The sequence below is a fragment of the Myripristis murdjan genome, chromosome 10 (genome assembly GCF_902150065.1).
Source record: "Myripristis murdjan chromosome 10, fMyrMur1.1, whole genome shotgun sequence".
Lineage (NCBI taxonomy): Eukaryota > Metazoa > Chordata > Actinopteri > Holocentriformes > Holocentridae > Myripristis > Myripristis murdjan.
In genome coordinates this window covers 33,778,818-33,798,817 of record NC_043989.1, presented here as the reverse complement: position 1 = coordinate 33,798,817, position 20,000 = coordinate 33,778,818, and the positions used below count along the sequence as shown (strand labels likewise).

The following is a 20,000-nucleotide window of genomic DNA, read 5'->3' as shown; positions in this document are numbered from 1 at the left end:
AATGTGCTTTGTCTTGTGTTTGTAATGTAGACTGGCGTGATGTGGAGCTGATGCGAGAGATTGAAGCAGCGACAGGAGAAGACCTGGGCTCTAGCAGGCTGACTACAAAAGGAAAAGGGAAGAAGAGAAAGTACCCCAACCTCAGTGATCTGAAGCAAAACGCCAACACAGCCCGCTCCAGGCTGCAGAGAAAAGTCTTCAGCAAGTATGTTGATTTTTTTGCAGCAGTAAGACTATAATATCTCTTGGTCCTTTTCCACCGCACAGCAAAAAACAAGAAGTGGCCTGTGGGAGCAAACAGGAAGTGGTGCTCGATCCAGTTGTGGTAATGTTTGTATTTGAAACGGCTTCTGGGGAAACAGTAAGTGTTGCAGTGCCTGACAGAGAAGGTGTTGGACATGGCAGATTGAACAAAGCCAGCACCAATTGAAGTCTAATGTGTACATGTTCTCCTGTCATTGGTCAGGAGAACACTTTGAGGACAATTACAATATTTCCGTCCCCTTTCTTTTTGTTTCCTCAAGTTTCTGTTGAATCTCATCCTGACCAAATGATGATGAGAGCTTGGAATGCATCGGTGCTACATGGTGCCATGTTTTTTTTTTTTTTTTTTTTTTTTTTATTTTGGCTTCTTCAAATGCTCAAAGGCTATCATCAAAACACTATAACCATGTCATACAAATGTTTAGCCAACTGTTTGCTATGAAACTAGCCAGTAATTTAATACTTACATTAGCTTCTACTAGCTAAGTTAGCTTGTGTGCTAATCACATTTGTTGACAAGAAGATAGTAATGGTTGGCTGAGCAGATACTGTAGTTAGCTAGATAACAAGGCGATGCCATCTAAACACAAAATCAGTCAGATAGATCAGTGATGAAATGATCATTTGCATTTTCAGTGGTGTGTGTGTTTCCAGATCATTAAGTACATATATCAAAGGACGATCCCAATGATTTTGCATGTTTAGTATAATATCTACAAAATGTATGCTTCACATTTCTGCTAATCTTCATATTTTGGAACTCCCTCCCTACTTTTTATCCAGCCGTTGGTTTCCATTCTTCCTCACTACGATATGAAAATGAACTTTCTGAGACTTCAGATGTGCTTCACACCAGTATCCCATCACTGTAATGAAGATGGCATTGTCAGTTTTCCTAAAAGCAGCTTGTTTTAATGATATGAAATTGGGTGAATTGAAACTGTCCCTCCACCAGAAAATAGTCCCTGGGGAAATGTTTGCTTCATTTCTGTGGCTTGTTAGTTGAAGAAGCAGAACATTATAAGGTGGCTGTCTCAACCAAATATTCACATTTGAAAATGGTGGGATTTTGATTATATGTTGTGAAATTTTGATTACCCCAGCATGGTTTGCATAATGGTTTGTTGCAATGTAAAATATGGGTTACTTGTAATAAATGGTACAAACATTCAAAATCACTGGGATGGTCCTTAAACGTCAGGGGCTGGGATGTCTCTTGTGAGCATGTCACTGAAGAGACAGACTGACAGACAGTTGGAGTGAGAACTCGGGTTTCAGTAGGAAATCAAAGGTTAAACTGCTAAAACATAAAGCTGGCATTGCCAAGCTGGTGCACTGTGGTAAAGGCACACTTCTGAGAAGGCTGGCTTCTGTGACGACATATAGCCTACAATTGCACTAGAGTCGCCATAGTGACATTAAAAAAACATTGCCATGAAGAAGACAGGAACGATCAGCACAAATTGTGAAGCGTTGTTTTTGCAGTGTGAACTGGAGACCCCTTCCATCTAACCTCCTCCCATCCTCTGATTTTCTGCTCTCTCTCTCTCTCCGTCTCTCCCTCTCCCTTTCCCTCCATCCAGGAGCTCTATGCGTAGAGTAGCGGAGGCGATGTCTAAGGCTGACAGGAGGAAACATGACAAGTTCTCCAATCAGTTTAACTACTCGCTCAACTGACCTTCAAACAGTTTGTCTCCAGTCTCAGCTGACCTGAAGTAGAGAAAACTAATCATGCTATCAGGAGTCATCTGTACTCATACATCTATATGCTCTCACTTGTTTAAACTTGTTTGTACTTGTTATGTTTCACTTTGACAACTTTATTTTAACGTAACTGCGTGCGTGTGTGTGTGTGTGTGTGTGTGTGTGTGTGTGTGTGTGTGAGAATCGTTAAGATTGTTATTTATTGATGCACAGATGTATAAATCTGGTTGCCAAATCTGTTGCTGTGAAAAAAAATGTACAGACATTTTTTTTTTTTTTTTTACCGTGTGTGTTGATCTTTTAGAGGAATGACTGCTTTGTCATTTCCAAAGCTCTGTACATGTTGCCTGTCAGTGTTCTACTGAAGGTTATGATACATGTGATTCACATTTCTACATTTATGTAGCTGACTGAATGGGACTTTCTATTGTTTTTCACTGTTTTTTACCCTTTTTGTATCTTAATTCAGCCATAATATGCTATATCATTTCAATAAAGAGTAGTTACTGTAGGTTAAACAGACTTCTACCAGAAGTAAATTCATCCTGTGTCACAGCAGTTTCCAAATTCTCCAAGCTTTTTGTGTGTGTTGTGTGTATACAACACACACAAAACACCTTTACACATCTTTACCTTTACACCTTTACAACACACTCTTACACCTGATCATTTCATGCAGTTTGTATCTAGATTGTATCCAGATAATATTTAGGCATACTGCATTTTTACTGTAGTGTTTCTTAGTTATCCGGTTTGAAATCCTATTGAAGTGAAATACAAATAATCCTCTTTTTTCACCTCCCTAGAATATGGTTGCCAAATACAAAATTGTGAGTTTGTATGGCCTGTGGTTGAATGTATTTTCCCAGAGAAAAGATAAGGTGTGCACATCCAAAAACCACTTTGGCCAGCTGCTGGAATCAACATAATAGTCCATAGAAGACGATAGAGATCCTGCACACTGTAGCTCCCATTCAGAAAAATTTATTAAGACAAGTGCATAAAGTGACGTTTCGAGCCAAAATGCTCTTCCTCAGACTCTAATGATACACAAAACCAACAGACATATATAAGGTCTTCCTAGTCACATGACAATTAGACACATTAAGATCAGCTGTGTTCAAGTGAACAGGGAGGTGGTCACCTGACCATCACACTACCTGTATTAAAGTGCACCATCACTATTTATAATATATTTACAGTGCAAAACCAGGAAAGATACACATAATCAGATCATATCCATATCAACACTCAATACCAAATACAAAACAGAACTCATTTAAGAGTGGGGCAAACAAGCCTCCAGCCATTGAGACACATTGATATGGATCATTATTTTGGTTCGGTGTATAAAAAAGTACTACCTTAACAGTACACAATAGCAGTATGTAAATGTCTATAAATACATACATAGACTTTGCAAAATTAGCCTAAACATGTACACAAAAAAGAATAGAAAATGAGAAAACACAGGAGCGGGGGAACAATGCTTCAGACATCCTATAAAAATGGTCTAATACTAAAGTCTTCATTCATACCATTGGGCGCGAGGGTGTTAAGGGTATAAATCCAGAACAGTTCTCTTCGTAGTAATAGGGTTTCAATATCACCCCCTCTGCAGGGACATTTGACAGCCTCAATGCCCATATAGTAAAAGGAGGAAGCATTGTGTCCCGGTTTGGCAAAATGGACTGCAACAGGACTAGACGGATCTTTATAGTGATTTCTGTGTGTACACACACTGTTGACAGTTCCCACATTTATAATTGCCAGAGGGAATCTTGCTCAGAAAATGCGTGGGGGGGGTGGGGGGGTGGCTATGGGATCTAAAGTGTCACCCAGTTTTGCATCACTCTATGTTGGACGGTTTGAGACGGAAGTGGTCTTCAACACAGAGATCAACCCTTACATCACATACATTTCCAACTGGAGACGGTATCTGGATGACATTTTTTTCATATGGTCGGGCTCTGAAACACTGTTAAAAGAGTTCCATGAGTTTATGAACCACAGCAGTGAACATCTCAAATTCTCGATGGCTGTGGATTCTCAAAGAATGAACTTTTTGGACATTTTGATTATACCGGATGGTAACACTGTGAAAACTGATTTGTATCGAAAAAGCACCGATCGTAATTCCTTACTGCATAGGGAATCATATCACCCTAGATTCCTGAAGAAAAACTTACCTGTCTCCCAATTCAGCCGAATCAGTAGCTCTGATGAAGATTATCAAAAACAGTCAACAGTTCTTAAAGAACGTTTTAGAAGTAGGGGCTATAAGAAGACGTGGGTTGATGGGGCGGCCTCACGCTTTGACAATATGTCCCAGATGGAATGTTTGAGGAGAAGAGGACCTAAACAATCTGATTCCAGACTCACATGTTGTATCCAATACTCTCCACTTGGGAAAGACATTGAGACAGTGATAAAAAAAAACACTGGTACATTTTAGAGTCTGACCCCTCTCTTAAAGGATGTGGCTTTGATAAGCTCCCCATCCCTGACCTACAAAAGGCCACCTAACCTTGGCAACATGCTGGTCAGAGCGGATGTGCCCCCCTATTCGTACTAAAGATCCGTCTAGTCCTGTTGCAGTCCATTTTGCCAAACCGGGACACAATGCTTCCTCCTTTTACTATATGGGCATTGAGGTGGTCAAATGTCCCTGCAGAGGGGGTGATATTGAAACCCTATTACTACGAAGAGAACTGTTCTGGATTTATACCCTTAACACCCTCGCGCCCAATGGTATGAATGAAGACTTTAGTATTAGACCATTTTTATAGGATGTCTGAAGCATTGTTCCCCCACTACTGTGTTTTCTCATTTTCTATTCTTTTTTGTGTACATGTTTAGGCTAATTTTGCAAGGTCTATGTATGTATTTATAGATATTTACATACTGCTATTGTGTACTGTTAAGGTAGTACTTTTTTATACACCGAACCAAAATAATGATTCATATCAATGTGTCTCAATGGCTGGAGGCTTGTTTGCCCCACTCTTAAATGAGTTCTGTTTTGTATTTGGTATTGAGTGTTGATATGGATATGATCTGATTATGTGTATCTTTCCTGGTTTTGCACTGTAAATATATTATAAATAGTGATGGTGCACTTTAATACAGGTAGTGTGATGGTCAGGTGACCACCTCCCTGTTCACTTGAACACAGCTGATCTTAATGTGTCTAATTGTCATGTGACTAGGAAGACCTTATATATGTCTGTTGGTTTTGTGTATCATTAGAGTCTGAGGAAGAACATTTTGGCTCGAAACATCAATTTTTGCACTTGTCTTAATACATTTTTCTGAATGGGAGCTACAGTGTGCAGGATCTGTATCTTCTTCTATGAACACATTTTCCCTCATTTTTTTTCAGTGTCTTTGTAAACAATTTCATTACGGTATGCACTGTTCATTTTTAGTTTGTTTTGTTTTGTTTTGTTTTGTTTTGTTTTGCTTGCTTGTTTGTTTGAACAAACGAACGAACGAACGAACGAACGAACGAACGAACGAACGCATTTGTCCATGGACAGGAGGAATTGTCTCCAGTGAAGACCACTGCGGAACCTTTATCTTGCTGAAGTGTTTTGAGCATTGGATTTTAATGTGTTCTAATGTGTTTTGATTGCATTTATACCGATCCAGATGCTACAGATTCATGAAATGGCCAGGTGAAAATGGGGTATATATGTATGTATGAACATGGGAGGAACATTCTGTCCCTGTCTCATGATTTAAATTCCATCTAAAACTACTTTCAGTGACGGATTTGTGGTGAAAAGCCTTCCGAAGACTTCAGAAATTGGAGGATTTGTACCAGAGGTTCAAATCTGTAAAACCTCTGATCTTATGGAAGAGACTTGTGAGAGAGATAAATTTTGTTCTCGTTTACCATTCCAGGTAGCTGTTCACCATTTATTTGCCTTATTACAAAATGGTCAGTTCTGCACCTAGAAAAACAAGGGCCTCTCCAGGGTTCTCAAAGAACTCAGATGATTTGTTCAAATAAACTGTTAAACTGAAATAAAGAACATGTGTGGCTCTGTACAAACAATTTTATTACTGCTGTAAATAGGAAAACAGCAAGTAAAGACCTGTTTAATTTCCTCAAAAAATGGTTACCAGGTCTTGTGATTTTCTATTTTGTTATAATTCCCTTTCTTTGCATTCATTTCTGTGCTAGTGTTATTTTTTCCAGCTGTTTCGCCACACTATGAAAGTGAATGGAGAGATAGAAATCCAGTATTGTGGAATAGCAGCCCAGGTGAGCACGGAGCAACTCATGGATATTTCACCACTATGTGGACTCATATCACACCAAGGGAGCTATACAACCCAACACTGTACCAAAGTTCAATTTTGCTTAAAACCTATGATTTTACATCACTTTTCTTTTGGTATTAAACTCTCAAATAGAAAAAAGGATGTGTAATAATCAGCTAAGGATATCGGCCACCAGTACATAGGAGGATATCTTCACTGATTTTGAACTCAAGTATTATGAGACAAGGTCACTGACCTTGTCCCCTAAATGAAATATGGCCAACAATGATGCTCAAAGTCAAAAACCCTAGTTAACTACCATATTCATCAAAAATGATGTTTTGTCTATCAGCAGTCAGTAGCTGTAACCCTAACCCTTGCTCCACTTGAATTACCTACAGCAGGTTTGGAAGTTCTGTTGTTGAATATTAGATGCAGGGACTCATGTTGATGGCAACGTAATGACAAGTGTTCACTCATGAATATTCTTATTAAAATGATCCCTTTGCACTGTGATAGTCTTCTCTTTTTAATTTTTATAAATATTAAAGGACAATTTCATGTGAGCTGAGAATTCAACACATCCAAGAATTTTATGGAAACTGTATCAATAAATTCAATAAATAACAAACAAACAAAAAACAAAAGAAAACAAAGAAACAAAAGAAACTATCCAAAATTAAAATAATCACAGTTGTAGAGTTACACGGTACTTACAATAGATCAGGCCATTCCATAAAACATAAATGAACATTCAATATCCAGGCTTTTTTTTTTTTTTTTTTGGTATTTTTGTTTTGTTTTTAAACAAAGAAATCAACTACTTTCTCTATTATTTAGTTTAAAATGGCATTCAGAATCAGAAGCTAGAACATAGATTAATGTACAGTTTTCTTGGAGTTATATTCACATTCTATCAAAATAAGCAATTGAAATTAAAGTGTTCAAATGTCTGTAGTAAAAACGGGAGCACAGCTGGATGGTGACAGTCTGTCTGCTGTCTGGTGCAGCCTCCAGACCAGACTGCAGCCCTAATGCCAATCCATACAATAAAGCAGTTCATCCTCCCTGGTATCAGCAATGTGAGTCCAGAGAATAGTGTGTGTGATGGTGTGTTTATATGTGTCTACAGGCGTGTGAGTGTATGCGTTTCTTTTTACAGGTTTGTGTATGTCTACAGATGTGTGCTGTAGAAGGCTGGTGCAGCGTAGCTCTGTGTACCCAGCATGAAGGGTGAGAGGACGTGGCTGGCGGTGAGGAAGGGCAGCTGGACGAGGCCGCTGGCAGAGGGGTGGTGGTGGCCGGCATAGCCAGCATGCATGGCGAGGTGGCCGCTGACTGGAGGAGACGGGCTTAGAGGGCTGAGGCTCCCCAGGCCTCCCCCTCCTCCCGCTCCTCCTGCAGCTCCCGTGGCAGTGGGGGCAGAGGTGTCGGCGCCGGGGTTCTGCTTCTTCCACTTGGTCCGGCGGTTCTGGAACCAGATCTTGACTTGGGTCTCGGTGAGGGAGAGCGACAGGGCGAGGTTGAGCCGCTCGCACACCGACAGGTAGCGTGTTGACTTGAACTTGTTCTCCAGCGCCACCAGCTGCTCATAGGTGAAGGCAGTCCGGGCTCTGCGGGGCTTCCCTGACTTGGAGTCTGAACCGGAGCGCTTCCTCTTAGGCTTGCCCTGTGGGCCCTGGCCCCCGTTGTTCTGCATGCTCGTAATCGGACCCGCCGGACCTCCTCCTGGGCTCTTGTTGTCTCGGACTGGGTCCTGGTGGCCGTGCTGGCCCAGATCACCCTCTCCATTACTGGGCATAGCTGAGCTGCTCTCCTCACTGCTGTATGGCCCATCTGCGACCTCTGAGTCCGGAGTCCCCGATCTACGGTAGTCTTCCTCATCTTGGCCTCTGTATACAAAGCCTTCTTCTGGAAGTAACACACACAACACAGACCAGTGACAAACTGGACTACTCTTATTATCTGGATTACAGGTACACTATAGGCATCATCCTTTATGTAAATATGTAAATCCATATTCATCAGCCTAAATCACAGTGTGGCTTTAAAGAAGAGCTTCAGTCTCCACTAACTGAGATGTCCCATTTGATCAAATTCAATTCTGGTATCTCCGTGATGACTTGTGGCACATTGTGGAGCAAGAGGTACCAGTCAGGGAGTGCATGATCCCCCCCTACGCACAATAAAAGTGCCAACTTGAACCTAGAACAGTTCCTCAGAGTGATGCCATAGGAGAACCTTTTCTGATTTTACAAAGAACCTTTCAGACCACAATTTTTTTTTAAAGAAACAGTTCTAAAAGCTTCAAAGGTGCCTCACAGAGCCATAGAAACAGTTGTTTGGGGAATCAGCAATGGCTCTGCAAAGAAAGAAGAGACTAGGTACATGGAAACAGCAGTTAATTCTCCTTCTTAAAGGAGAAATAAAGGTGTCAGCTGGAACAGAAAATAGTCCTCATAGTGGTACTATAGGAGAACTAATTCCAGAAAAAGTCTTTCAGACCATGGTTCTCTAAATGTCTTTAAATGAGTCTTCAAGGAATCCGTGTGGGGTGCTTCAAAGACCCATCGAAAAGTTCTTTGATGGACCAGAAATTGATGAATACAACAAGAAGTTCTCTAAAGAACCTTTTTCAAAATAGTTCTTAGTGGACCCAACAGTTTCAATTAAAAAACCTTTTTGATATTTCTTTTTTCTTTTTTTTTCAAATGAGAAACCATCTGCTTAAGAGAGTTTTTTTTCTTTAGTAGCTGATGGTTCCTCATGAAACCATACAGTTTTTTTTTAAAGAACCGTTTTAGAACCATTATTTTTCTGTGCCATACAGCGAATAAAAGCACATCTCAGGCTGCTTTCATGTCAACGCAAATGAAGCCACAGAACAGGATGACATCTTGTTATTACAAGTTGTGGACACCTACATGAAGCCTGCAGTCGGCTCAGGTGCTGCTGCACTGCTTTTTCTTATTCTTTATTCTTTATTCGTATGTCCATTAGCTTCCATAAAGTGGTTGCTAATCTATGTTATCAAATGACATTCCAAAACTATTGTCTTTTTCTGAAAGACCTCACAGGGCATAAGAAACAGTTTGTCGCGTCTGCTGCCTGTTTTTCCTAAGTGCAGAGCTGACAAAAATATCCCAAATGTCGTACTTGCAGTCACCACTAGGAGGCTGACCTTTTACCCTAGTTTGCAGCTCATATTTGCTGGGGCCAGTGTTAACAATTCAGTTTGACGAAGCAGCGGAACAGGTCGCGCAGCTGCAGACTGCACAGAGAACAACACACTATATTCTGGTTTTTAAATGGTTTACATAGAGTGGATGTAGAGAATATTCTGCCAAATGGACAGTTAGAAGTTATGGGCCTCTTTTTCCTTTTTTTTTCCATTAATGTGGTGATTGTCAAAGTAGGGTCCAGGGAAACCCAGAGGTTCCAGGGGACCATGAGGGAACTCCATTTTACCATAATTAAGTATCCTGTTTAGAGAATGAACAAGAACAACATGCTAGACAGTTTTAAGTGGCATGGTTGTCTGCTAAGAGTAATGAACTATTTTCCTCCAGTATAAACTGCATTAATTCAATTCCATTTTATTCAAATTCAAGTACAAGAGAAAATGACCCAAGTAAAAGTAGAGAGATGAGAGATGAGATCATCTGAGGGCAACCCATTAAAACTTTTAAAAACTGTCCATCCAAAAGAACCAATTATCCCTGAAAATAATTGTATATGTTTTCTCAACCCAAATCAGCAAAGCCATTGTATCAGTTACAGTAGGAGTCCTGAATGAAAAATTGCTCTTTATGCCTAAAACATAATTAAGTAGACTACTTAAAAAGTACACATACAAGCACTAGGGTTTAAAAGGACTTAACAGTGCTGAAAGAGTGTTATTACAAAAATTCTGAGCTATAATTACTCACTTTGAACCTCTATGAAATACCAACACTCTGAAATATTAGATAGTATAAAATGATCAAATTAGTAAATATTGTTACTGGAATTATATTGTTAAATTGCTTAATATTGTTAAATTACATTGTTAAATATTGGTAACTGACATGCCTGACAAACCTTCCCATACAGTTCTATGAAACTGAAAGAAATTATATGAAAGCAGCATAAAAAGACAAGCATTTTGAAATATTTCAGTGAAATAAAATAATGCTCCTGGTTTAGCTAAGCAGGCAAAATTTAAATGAAAATCTGTCCTGTAAACCAAGAAATGACAGTGTTTAAAGGCAGAAAAACACAAAGAGAACATACGACACTCAGAAAGTGAAGTTTTTTGTAGCCCTTCATAAGCCGAATATTTCTCAGGGTGTGTGAGAAATTTATTTTTTAAAAAAGAAATGATATACCTTGTAACATTAATTATTGTTATTTTAGTTTTAGCATTTGAATTCTGTTCAATTTAATTTGTGTTGGACCTTAATAGTTACAGTGAACGCCATCAGTCAAACATCACACCAAACAGCTCTCATGCTCTCAATAATATTTGACTTTATTTTGTCAAGTGAAAGCATTACGTCCTACATTCAGTTGTAACTGCTTGCGCCTATCAACATATTGTTTTTAACTTCACTGACTATTAAAATAAGGATGGTAATTATTATTAGTAGTTTTAATAAATAATCTAAAAATAGATGCAGGGAGTTTCTTTTAAATACATTTACAAACTTTCTAGCTTGAATAACACTTCACACTTTTTTTCTTGAAATTTTGCAAAATATTATGTTATATTATTATTAATATTATATAAAATGTTATTTTTGTGCTAATTCTCTAGTAAAATACCCAATTTCCTCTCATTGATCAATAAATATTTATGATTCTGATTCTGTTTCTGTTTAGTCCTATAATCATTATTTGGAACAGATAATGACAATGATTTCAAATAAAAGTCAACAAACTGAGCATCTGTTTGATGCAACTGAAGAGGTTCTGAAGTGTAATCAGTTAGAATTAACAGTATCAATAAGGTGACTTAAAGCAAACAGGATGAATAGATTTTATAGGCCTTAATTTGCTCCATATAATTGTAAAGCAGAGCCTCCACCCTTCAGTACCAGAGAAAAATAAAAGGGGCTCAAATCCATTGTCTGGCATTGTGGAGGGAATATTTCCACATGCATGCTTTTCTTAATCAGTTTCATCATGTTTCTCACTGGACAATGAGCAAATAAGCCTCTTGGTACAGCAGTTTTCAAAGTGGTGTCTGGGGAAACCCAGGGGTCCTCACCAAAATAAGGAATAGTCAAAATGCTTATGAATGGCATCAGATGCCTTTCACAAGCATTTAAACACAACAAATCTGTCAGTAACATTTATTAAATTATATGTAAAATTATGATAGATTTTTCTTGCAATTTTGTAAAATATTGTTTTGGTATTTTTGGGCAAACTCTCTGGTAATTTTTGTTTAATTTTCTTTCCTAACTTTTTGTTGATGTTCTGGTATTTTTTTTGTTTTTTTTGTTTGTCTGTTTGTTTGTTTGTTTTATTCTTTCTTTCTTTCTTTCTTTCTTTCTTTTTTAAATGTTGGTGTCCATGGTGGTCAGGAACATGAAAACCTCTATGTTACAGCTTCAGCAACTTATGAGTTCCTAACAGTGAAATGACATCTTTAAAAATACAGTATACATTTTTTAAAAAATCAATTCATTTATCAATCATTAATCTAATAAATTCAACATTAAATGCCTGCATTGATTACTATATGTCATCTCTGCTTTATTAGATATTGCAAAGTGGAGAGTGAGAATAAAGACGAGAAAGAATAAGAATAATCCACCAACCAACATCTGCTCATAAAGCTTGGAAAAATGAAGTCAAATTACATATACTGGAATCAAAACAAAAGATGAATGTGTGTAGGGAGACTGAAATATACTGTGCAATAGAAACAGCCCAATAGAAAAGCTGCCATGATTTAAGCTAATAAGGTCTAATGGTGTGTGTGTGTGTGTGTGTGTGTGTGTGTGTGTGTGTGTGTGTGTGAGAGAGAGAGAGAGAGAGAGAGAGAGCCCGCTACAAACTGCTAGCTGAAACAGATATTCACCGATCAATAATACTGTATTGATCACACGCTGCGCGCGTGGGTGTGCACGCACGTGCACGCGCACACATGGCGTGACCCGCTATCCCGTGTAGTTCTCCAGCTCAGCCTCAATTAAAGGTGAACTGATTTTTTTCCCCTCTTTTTCCTGCAGCAGGCAGCGGGCTGGCAGAGGAAGAGGAGCACGGGATGCTTTCCAAATCATCCAATTTGCATGTTCATTTCTTTTATGGATATAAGAAATAACACTACGTTTATTAGGTTAGATAAAATGTTGATGTTTCCAGAATGTGATACTGGAAACGAAGTGATGAAGGTGATTTTCAAGCCGGAGTCCGGGGACTCCCAGGGGTCCTTGAGGGGACTCCAGAGATCCTCAGAAAAAAAAGAGGAATCATTTTATTTCACTATGATTTAATTTTACTGATGTTGGTGTGTTACAAGTGTTTCAATACAAATACAAAGTATAACTAATTATTTTAGTCTGATGTTTTAATGTCACCGCTGTAAATCTGTTGGTCAGTGTTCATTAATACTTAACACGAACCAAACTGTCTTTTCATGATCGGGATTTCTAAGGCAAAATCATGTCAAATGGGGGGCCCGTGGCGTAATAAAAGTCAACTCGAGGGCCCAGAACATGACAAAGTTGGAAAACCTGTACTGTGCCATGCACCAAGCCACAGCTATAAATGAAGCTGTTCTTGATTTAAGACTATTTTCCACATTTCTTTTTTGTTTTGTCATGGATTTTGGGTCATGCAGATGCAGATTCACAACGAACTCTTCCGTTTTTAAATTAAAGATTACATGATATGATGGGACTGATTCATATCATTAATGGGCCCCTATGAATCCCGGCGTTGAATTTTATTTCAAAGATTTGAAGACAAAAATGTCAGATTAAAAGATGATTTAGACAGTCAGAAGTTGGTAGACGATAATCGGCGAGGGGAACCGCCAAACCTGCATGACATTAAAATGTGTTTCCACACAGAAAGGGGCGCGGGACAAGAAATCATAGTCAGTTGAAAAAGAAATACATACATGAATAAAACGAATCCAAAATATAAACGAATAAAAAAAATCTCCTCATGTCCAATTGTCTTACATAGAGTGAAAGACTAATGAAGAGTAGGTTCGTTCACAAAAACAAATGGTAAAATATTAGATTCCATTCAAATAAAATAAAAACAAGAAGAGAACGAATACGTTGGCTAGAAACACCCACACAAAAAAATAAAGCTAAATAAAAACTATATAGATATCTGTATAGAAATCGATATATATATATTTAAAAAATCAGGAATAAAAGAAATGAATCACATTGACTCAAACAAGCTGAATGGCCTATTTAGAGGGAATTGGGGGAAAAGCGGGAAGATAACCATCCCAAAATCAAAAACTGAAAATATAAAAATACAAATGAACCCATACTGTGTACATGCGATCTGAACATCACACTCACTGGTTTGGTATTCCTCGGCACCGTAGCAGCTCTTGCTGGGCTCGAGGCCGGGCTCGCGCTCCGCCGCTGCTCCTCTCCGTTTTTCCGCTCCGCATGCGACCAGCTCCCGGTCCCGGGTCGCGTGCTGCTGTTGCTGCTGCCGCCGGCTGCTCGTGAACTTGTTGGGGTCCAGGATGTCCAGGACAGAGAAGGACGTGGTCCGGTGTCCGGTCGGACCCTGACATACACACCGGAATCATATGAACGTAGCCTATATCATCATCATCATCATCATCATCATCATTATTATTATTATTATTATTATTGTTGTTGTTGTTGTTGTTGTTGTTGTTTTCAGTGATGTAGTGTTAAGTAAATTTAGATGTAGGCTATTGATAAGTAAAAGGAGGCTAATTGTACATATTTATCTATAGATAGATAGATAGATAGATATGTCTGTACATATTAATAAGTACTGTTTTCTACCCCCTTTTCTACCCCCTTATAGCTACAATTTACATCAGACACAACTGATTAGAATGTCTGTTAGTTGTATACTACTGTATAATGTGGATATGATACTATATGCTATAGGCTACCATAAAGATTTCAATCGGCTCAAAACGGTGCTAAACTGTCTTGAGCAGATGGAAAGTGGAGATGTGGGTATGTGTGTGGCTCTGCCTTCCAGTTCCTACATCCTTATTAGGATCATTCATCTACTAATGAGGCCAGACTGGAGCATGTGGACAAGAATAATACACATTAATAATCCCATTATTCTGTCTTTATGTAATCCTGTGTCTGATTAGTAGCTACCATGGGGTTTATTAACACCTAATGGTAAAAATAATCTTTATCATCACATAATAGGCTACAGATCTATTTATTTCAGATAAGAAAGAGTCGCTAATAAATGTTGGTATTTAATCTAAATCGGTTAGATTTAATTTGGTTCCACTGAATCCTGTAGGGTTTTCCCGGACCTGATGAAACAAATATGCACATGTAATCCATGTATGTATTTAAATCATACGTGTTTTTTTTTTTTAATCGAATAACAACATAGGCCTACTGGCTCATAGAAACGCTATGAAGATTATGGATAAATGATCCGTTTGGATTAAAAAACAGAATCCTAAAACTGCAGCGTGGACCTGCCAATTCTCTCGTAGGGTTTACGTTTGCACGCAAAGATGTGACAACAAAACTTTTAAGAAAATACTTTGTTTTTACGCTCTTTTGGTTTGTTTTGGGTCAACATAATTATTATAATTTCCTGTTACTAACCTGACATTTCTAAATAATAATAATTTTGCTGCTTTAATTGAGACTGTAATGCCTAAATGCATCTGTCTTTGTGAACCATTTCACGCCTAGTTTGGAAACTCATAACATTATATCACATGTTCAAATAAAACACCTCCATGAAAAGTCCATTCAAAAATCACCCCATTAGCCAACTTCTTCAGCCTTGTTTTTTCTTGAAGTCTTACATTTATTTTGCACACTTTGAATTTTGTGGTCTAATCTATAGAATACTTCTTCCTCACACTTTTTATTCCTGTTTTGTAATGTTCGACAAAGGCATTCTCACTACTGTTAGGGTATTTTTTTTTTTTGTTTTGTTTTGCTTTTTTTGTTGTTGTTGTTGTTGTTGTTTCTATGAGTTGCTACAAACGACCCAGGGATCAATGAAGTTTTGTTCTATCTACCTGCTGTGGAGGGGCTAACACCGGATTGGTCGGCGGGGGGTCTGAGTGGTTCTCCCCGGCCTGGGAGTCTCTGGCCACGGCCACCGCGCAGGAGAAGAGCCGCTTGTCCCCAGCAGGAGCTCCTTCCAACATGTCTCCGCTGTCCGGGGCCACCACAGTCTGGACACTGTCCCCCCCGGGCCCTTGTACCGTTCTGTCCCGGCTCATCACGGTCTGGACCCCGTCCCCTCCGGGCCCCGGTACCGCTCTGTCCCGGCTCATCACGGTCTGGACCCCGTCCCCTCCGGGCCCCGATACCGCTCTGTCCCGGCTCATCACTTTACTCTACCTTTCCCATATATCGGAATCCGGTTCAAAATGCAGGAGCGCTGGGAAATGTGAAACCGACTGAGAGGAGGCCGTTTTAAAGGCCGTGTATGCTATTCATGTCTGAATAAAAAGTTCACGACACAGGCCGGCTCATGTGTCCCGTGAATATCCAGTCGGTGATAATGTTTTCAAGTTTCCCATAGAGAAGAGCCTTGTCGGTAAAGGGCTCTGAGCAGCGGATTCGCCTACCGGACGGGGTCCTGTTCAACTTTAAACTTCTCCTGACTGTCCTCTTGTCTCCGTGCTTTTTCCCGTCATCGTCCGCATCCACCGCAACACAAGATCTTCTCCGGTAATCTAACGTCTGCTTGTCTCTTCCAGTGCCGTTATCCGGTGTTGGGGCGCACACACTCACACACGCACACACCGGCATACACCACGCGTGGTGTCCCGACCTCCTGCCTCGAGCTCTCTGTCCGGTCACCGGTGGATGCGCGCGCTGGGATCGCGACAGGAGGTGAAAGCAGGAGCGACGCTGATCTCTCTCTCTCTAGAAGTTGAGTCTCTCTCTCTCTCTCTCTCTCTCTCTCTCTCTCTCTCTCTCAGCTAAGTGAACCTCCCTCTCTTTTCCTTTCCTCTCTCTTTAATAGTTAAATCTCTCTCTCTCCCCCCCTCTCTATCCCTCCCTCCCTCTCTCTCTCTCTCTGCTCTTGCAGCACGTAACACCTTTTTTGGTTTTTAGCTGGCCCCTCGAGGACCCTCAGCGTTTATGTTACGCGCGTACGTAGCCTCTCTCTCTCTCTCTCTCTCTCTCTCTCTCTCTCTCTCTCTCTCTCTCTCTCTCTCTCCCTCCCTCTATTTCTGCTTTATTTATGCATTCCTATTCAGCTCTGCTGGTTGTAATTGGCTACAAATTAATCCCACTTCCACTAATAGTCTATTATCTCGGGGCTGCGCGCGCCAGTCGGACCGTTCCAGGTCGCGATCTGAGCGCGAGGAGACAGAAAGAGGGAGAGAGGGTGGGAAGCGCGCGCCGCTGCCCTCCTCTCAGCCTGGTACTCAAAATCTACTGAACCAGAACACGCGCGCGCACGCACGCACAACCTTACACGTGCGAACACCGAACGACCTTTGTGTGTGATTTCCACAGAAACACACTAATACAAGAGCAGCTTTAAAAAGTCTTACACTGCATATTGACAACACTGCACGGCTCTGGCAGCTGCCTGCATAAGCAGTAGGCCTGCGCTAATAGTTGTAGTTGCAGTAGGAGCAGTTAGAACAGTAGGCCTAGTTAACGCAGTGGAGCGGTTCAGTAGCATTAATAGCCTATTGGTGTATTAGTGTTATTAGGTGCTGCTGTTTTGTGATAGCCAGCGTCGCAGTGTTGTAACTGATGTATAAGTGATATGCTCCAGCTTCACCTCTGCATCCACATCAGAGCAGCTCTTATCTTTAATGCAGATTCCAGGGCAGGGCCTCTCCTCAAAACTCAATTACGGCCTGAATAAAGCCGGTAATGTCCCCGCTGCAGTGAAATATTGATTCCTAATCCTTGGCAGTCATTACTATGCCAGAAAATAATAGACCACAGAATTGGATTTTGATTTAACACACGACGTGTTTATTCTAATGCTAGGGACTTAATATTCCGTTGACTCTCATTTTCAGCCACAGAGGAGAGAGAAATAGTGTTGGAGGCGTTGACGCCACAGTTTTTATATTGTTGTGGAAGAAATGAAAAAGAAAGAGAGGTGATGGGACATCTCTCCTGTCCTCCTCCCCAGGCCTAATACACAAGGTCAGCTCCATGTAATTGCCTTGCTCAATGATCCTTAGGAAGAAGAAATTAAAAGTTGAGCAAAATAATGACTGAAACAATGAGACATGATTAGCCAATCAGAGAGCTGAGCCCATTACAGAAGCCTCTGATCTACTTCCTGCTTCCTCCAGGAGGCTTTATGGCTTTATTTTAAAACAGTCAATATATTAAATTAAATATCACAGCAGCTTATTCACCTTGGGAAATATTAGCATTTAAACTATGATGGAGAAAAAGCCTATAAAGCACCACTGCTACAGAAACAAAGAATGGAGAGGAAGTGAGAGGAAAATGCAGCTGAGTGAATATGGCACCAAAATGTCTTTGGAAAGTGTAAAATTTACTGAGTTTTTTTTTTTTTTTTTTTTTTTTTTTTTTAATTGAACTAAGATTCCCTGGAGGCCACTTTCATAAAGCAAACCAGCACAGTGCAAAGCTGCTTGGACCACAACTGTCTACACTTAGTACATTTTTGAGGCCATTGAGCAATGCAGACGGGATGCTTTACCCACAATTAAGACCAATTTTAGCATTCGTTTTATCACCCACTATTTCATTCTGATATGGTTTTGAATTCCAATTTCCCAACCATGTAAAGCAAAGTTGACCACATGCATTGCCTCTAAAAGACACATTTACAGACTGAAAATGATCACTTTTCATTGTTCGAATGTTTAAAGTAATGCACACACACACACACACACACACACACACACACACAGTTCCCACAGTGTCTGGCTGACAGGTAATGGAAGTCAGCCTGCACCTCAGACCCTCGCTCTCATCAGAGAGTGTGTATGACAGAGAGAGTGCGTGTGCGTCTATAATTATTCTAATGAAGGTTAATGAGCTCTGCTCAGCCTCCTCTTTATTAAATTAATCTCACAAGGTAATGAATCATAATTACTATAATTAGCAGCTTCAGCTGCCTGATGTAATACTGGTGGCTGGTCAGACTGAGGTGATTGTACTATAGACTTGAATCAGACAAACAATGTTCATCATTTTATCCTTCCTCTGCCATTTTTACAGGACCGTTTCTTTCTAGTCTCTTGTAGGTTTGGACTGATTTATTAAAAATAGGATATATTAATATATTGAAAATATGATCCTTTAATCTCTGTTAGAATTGTTCTTCTTATTTTTCCTTTTTAAAACAATCAGCAGAAGGCCAAAAGCAATTGTATTTTTGCCCTAGTTAATATGACTGGAGGGCAGGTTTGGTGTTGTTTAACCAAAGCTGGATAGCTATTTATTTATTTATTTATTTATTTATTTATCTGTTATTCCTGGTTAAGTACTTTGGAGAACAACTTCACCACCACCTCAAAGAACTGTTTTTCGGGTCTTTGAAGCACCTTTGGGGATTCCCTGAAGAACCATTTGTGAAATGAAAGAACCATTTGAGAAATGTTTCTTTAATGAACCATGGTATAAGCGGTTCTTTGTCTTTTTTTTTTTTTTGGTTCTTTGTGTCTGTGAATCAAATGTTTCAACTACTGTATCACCATGAAGAACTAATTTTGTTTCTAGTTGACACCATTATTTTTCCTGTACTAACTGACAATTAACTGCTGTTTCCATGTACCTTTTCTCTTCTTTGAAGAACCATTTCATGTTCCTCAAGGAACCGTTGTTTATGGCTCTTTGAGGCACATTTTGAAGCATTTAAAGAAATTGTTCTTTAAAGTACCATGGTTTGAAAGGTTCTTTGTGGAACCATAAATGGTTCTCCCATAGCATCACTCTAAAGAACAATTTTTGGTTCTAGTTGGCACTTTTATTTCTAGGGTGTAGTATAGTGTCATTCTGCTGTAACTCTTTGGTAATTATGAGGTACAAACAAAATAGTCATGGTGTGGCTATTGTTGTATAGATGACACAACCAAAAACTTAAATCCAGGGTAATGACTGGATGTGCAGGCTTCTTCTGTAGTTGGGTGTGCAGACTTTAAAATAAAGTGATCCTTGTCACTCTGTAGCTATAAAAGCATCCCTCATTATTACAAACTCATTACCTGTTAATTCCCCAGACGTTTCATGCTGTTACCCTGTAATTACCCCATAGTTACAACATAGTTACATCCTGATTTGGAGGCTGTAAAAGTGTTACCCCAAGCTCTAGTAAAAGTGTTATAATTGTACACAGCATAAACTCACTGCTAGTGATGACAAATGTATCACTTTGCTGCAGCTTCTTGTAAGCCCTCAGCATAATCCGATAGGGCCGTTGTTTTCGGCCTCTCAGAAACCATCAGAAATGTCCCTTTTGAGAATGGGAAACTCACAGTGTCCCAAACAGGATTCATGGTGGTGTAGTAGTTGATTACTCTATTAAATTAAAAAAAGAGTTATTAATTAATCAAAAGTTAAAATGAATGGTAAGACTTGCAGGAAAATTTGCCT

General features: G+C 39.6%; 2 protein-coding genes across 5 annotated transcripts in view; one reads left to right on the top strand and one right to left on the bottom strand.

Moving 5' to 3' along the window:
• Nucleotides 1-3,043, top strand: part of uvssa (UV-stimulated scaffold protein A) — a 65,740-nt gene extending 62,697 nt beyond the window's left edge. For all 4 annotated transcript variants that reach the window (XM_030062025.1, XM_030062022.1, XM_030062023.1 and 1 more), the window contains exons 14-15: nt 31-205; nt 1,848-3,043. In XM_030062025.1, the coding sequence (XP_029917885.1) occupies nt 31-205; nt 1,848-1,941 (269 nt within the window). In that variant the 3' untranslated portion in view covers nt 1,942-3,043. The remainder of the gene's footprint in view (nt 1-30; nt 206-1,847) is intronic.
• A 4,368-nt stretch (nt 3,044-7,411) lies between these two features.
• nkx1.2lb (NK1 transcription factor related 2-like,b) lies at nt 7,412-15,778 on the bottom strand. Its single transcript, XM_030062424.1, has 3 exons — nt 15,464-15,778; nt 13,770-13,986; nt 7,412-8,148 (listed from the first exon to the last, which is right to left on the bottom strand). The coding sequence occupies exons 1-3, from the start codon at nt 15,776-15,778 to the stop codon at nt 7,412-7,414; spliced, it is 1,269 nt and encodes a 422-aa protein (XP_029918284.1).
• Nucleotides 15,779-20,000: the final 4,222 nt, after the last annotated feature.

What these genes read in the sequence shown, in the direction of transcription:
- nkx1.2lb (XM_030062424.1), bottom strand. Translation starts at nt 15,778, where the DNA reads ATGAGCCGGGACAGAGCGGTATCGGGGCCCGGAGGGGACGGGGTCCAG. An exon ending in TGTTAGCCCCTCCACAGCAG is followed by an intron (nt 13,987 to 15,463) that starts GTAGATAGAACA and finishes TGTGTATGTCAG; the next exon opens with GGTCCGACCGGACACCGGAC. An exon ending in TGCCGAGGAATACCAAACCA is followed by an intron (nt 8,149 to 13,769) that starts GTGAGTGTGATG and finishes TGTTACTTCCAG; the next exon opens with AAGAAGGCTTTGTATACAGA.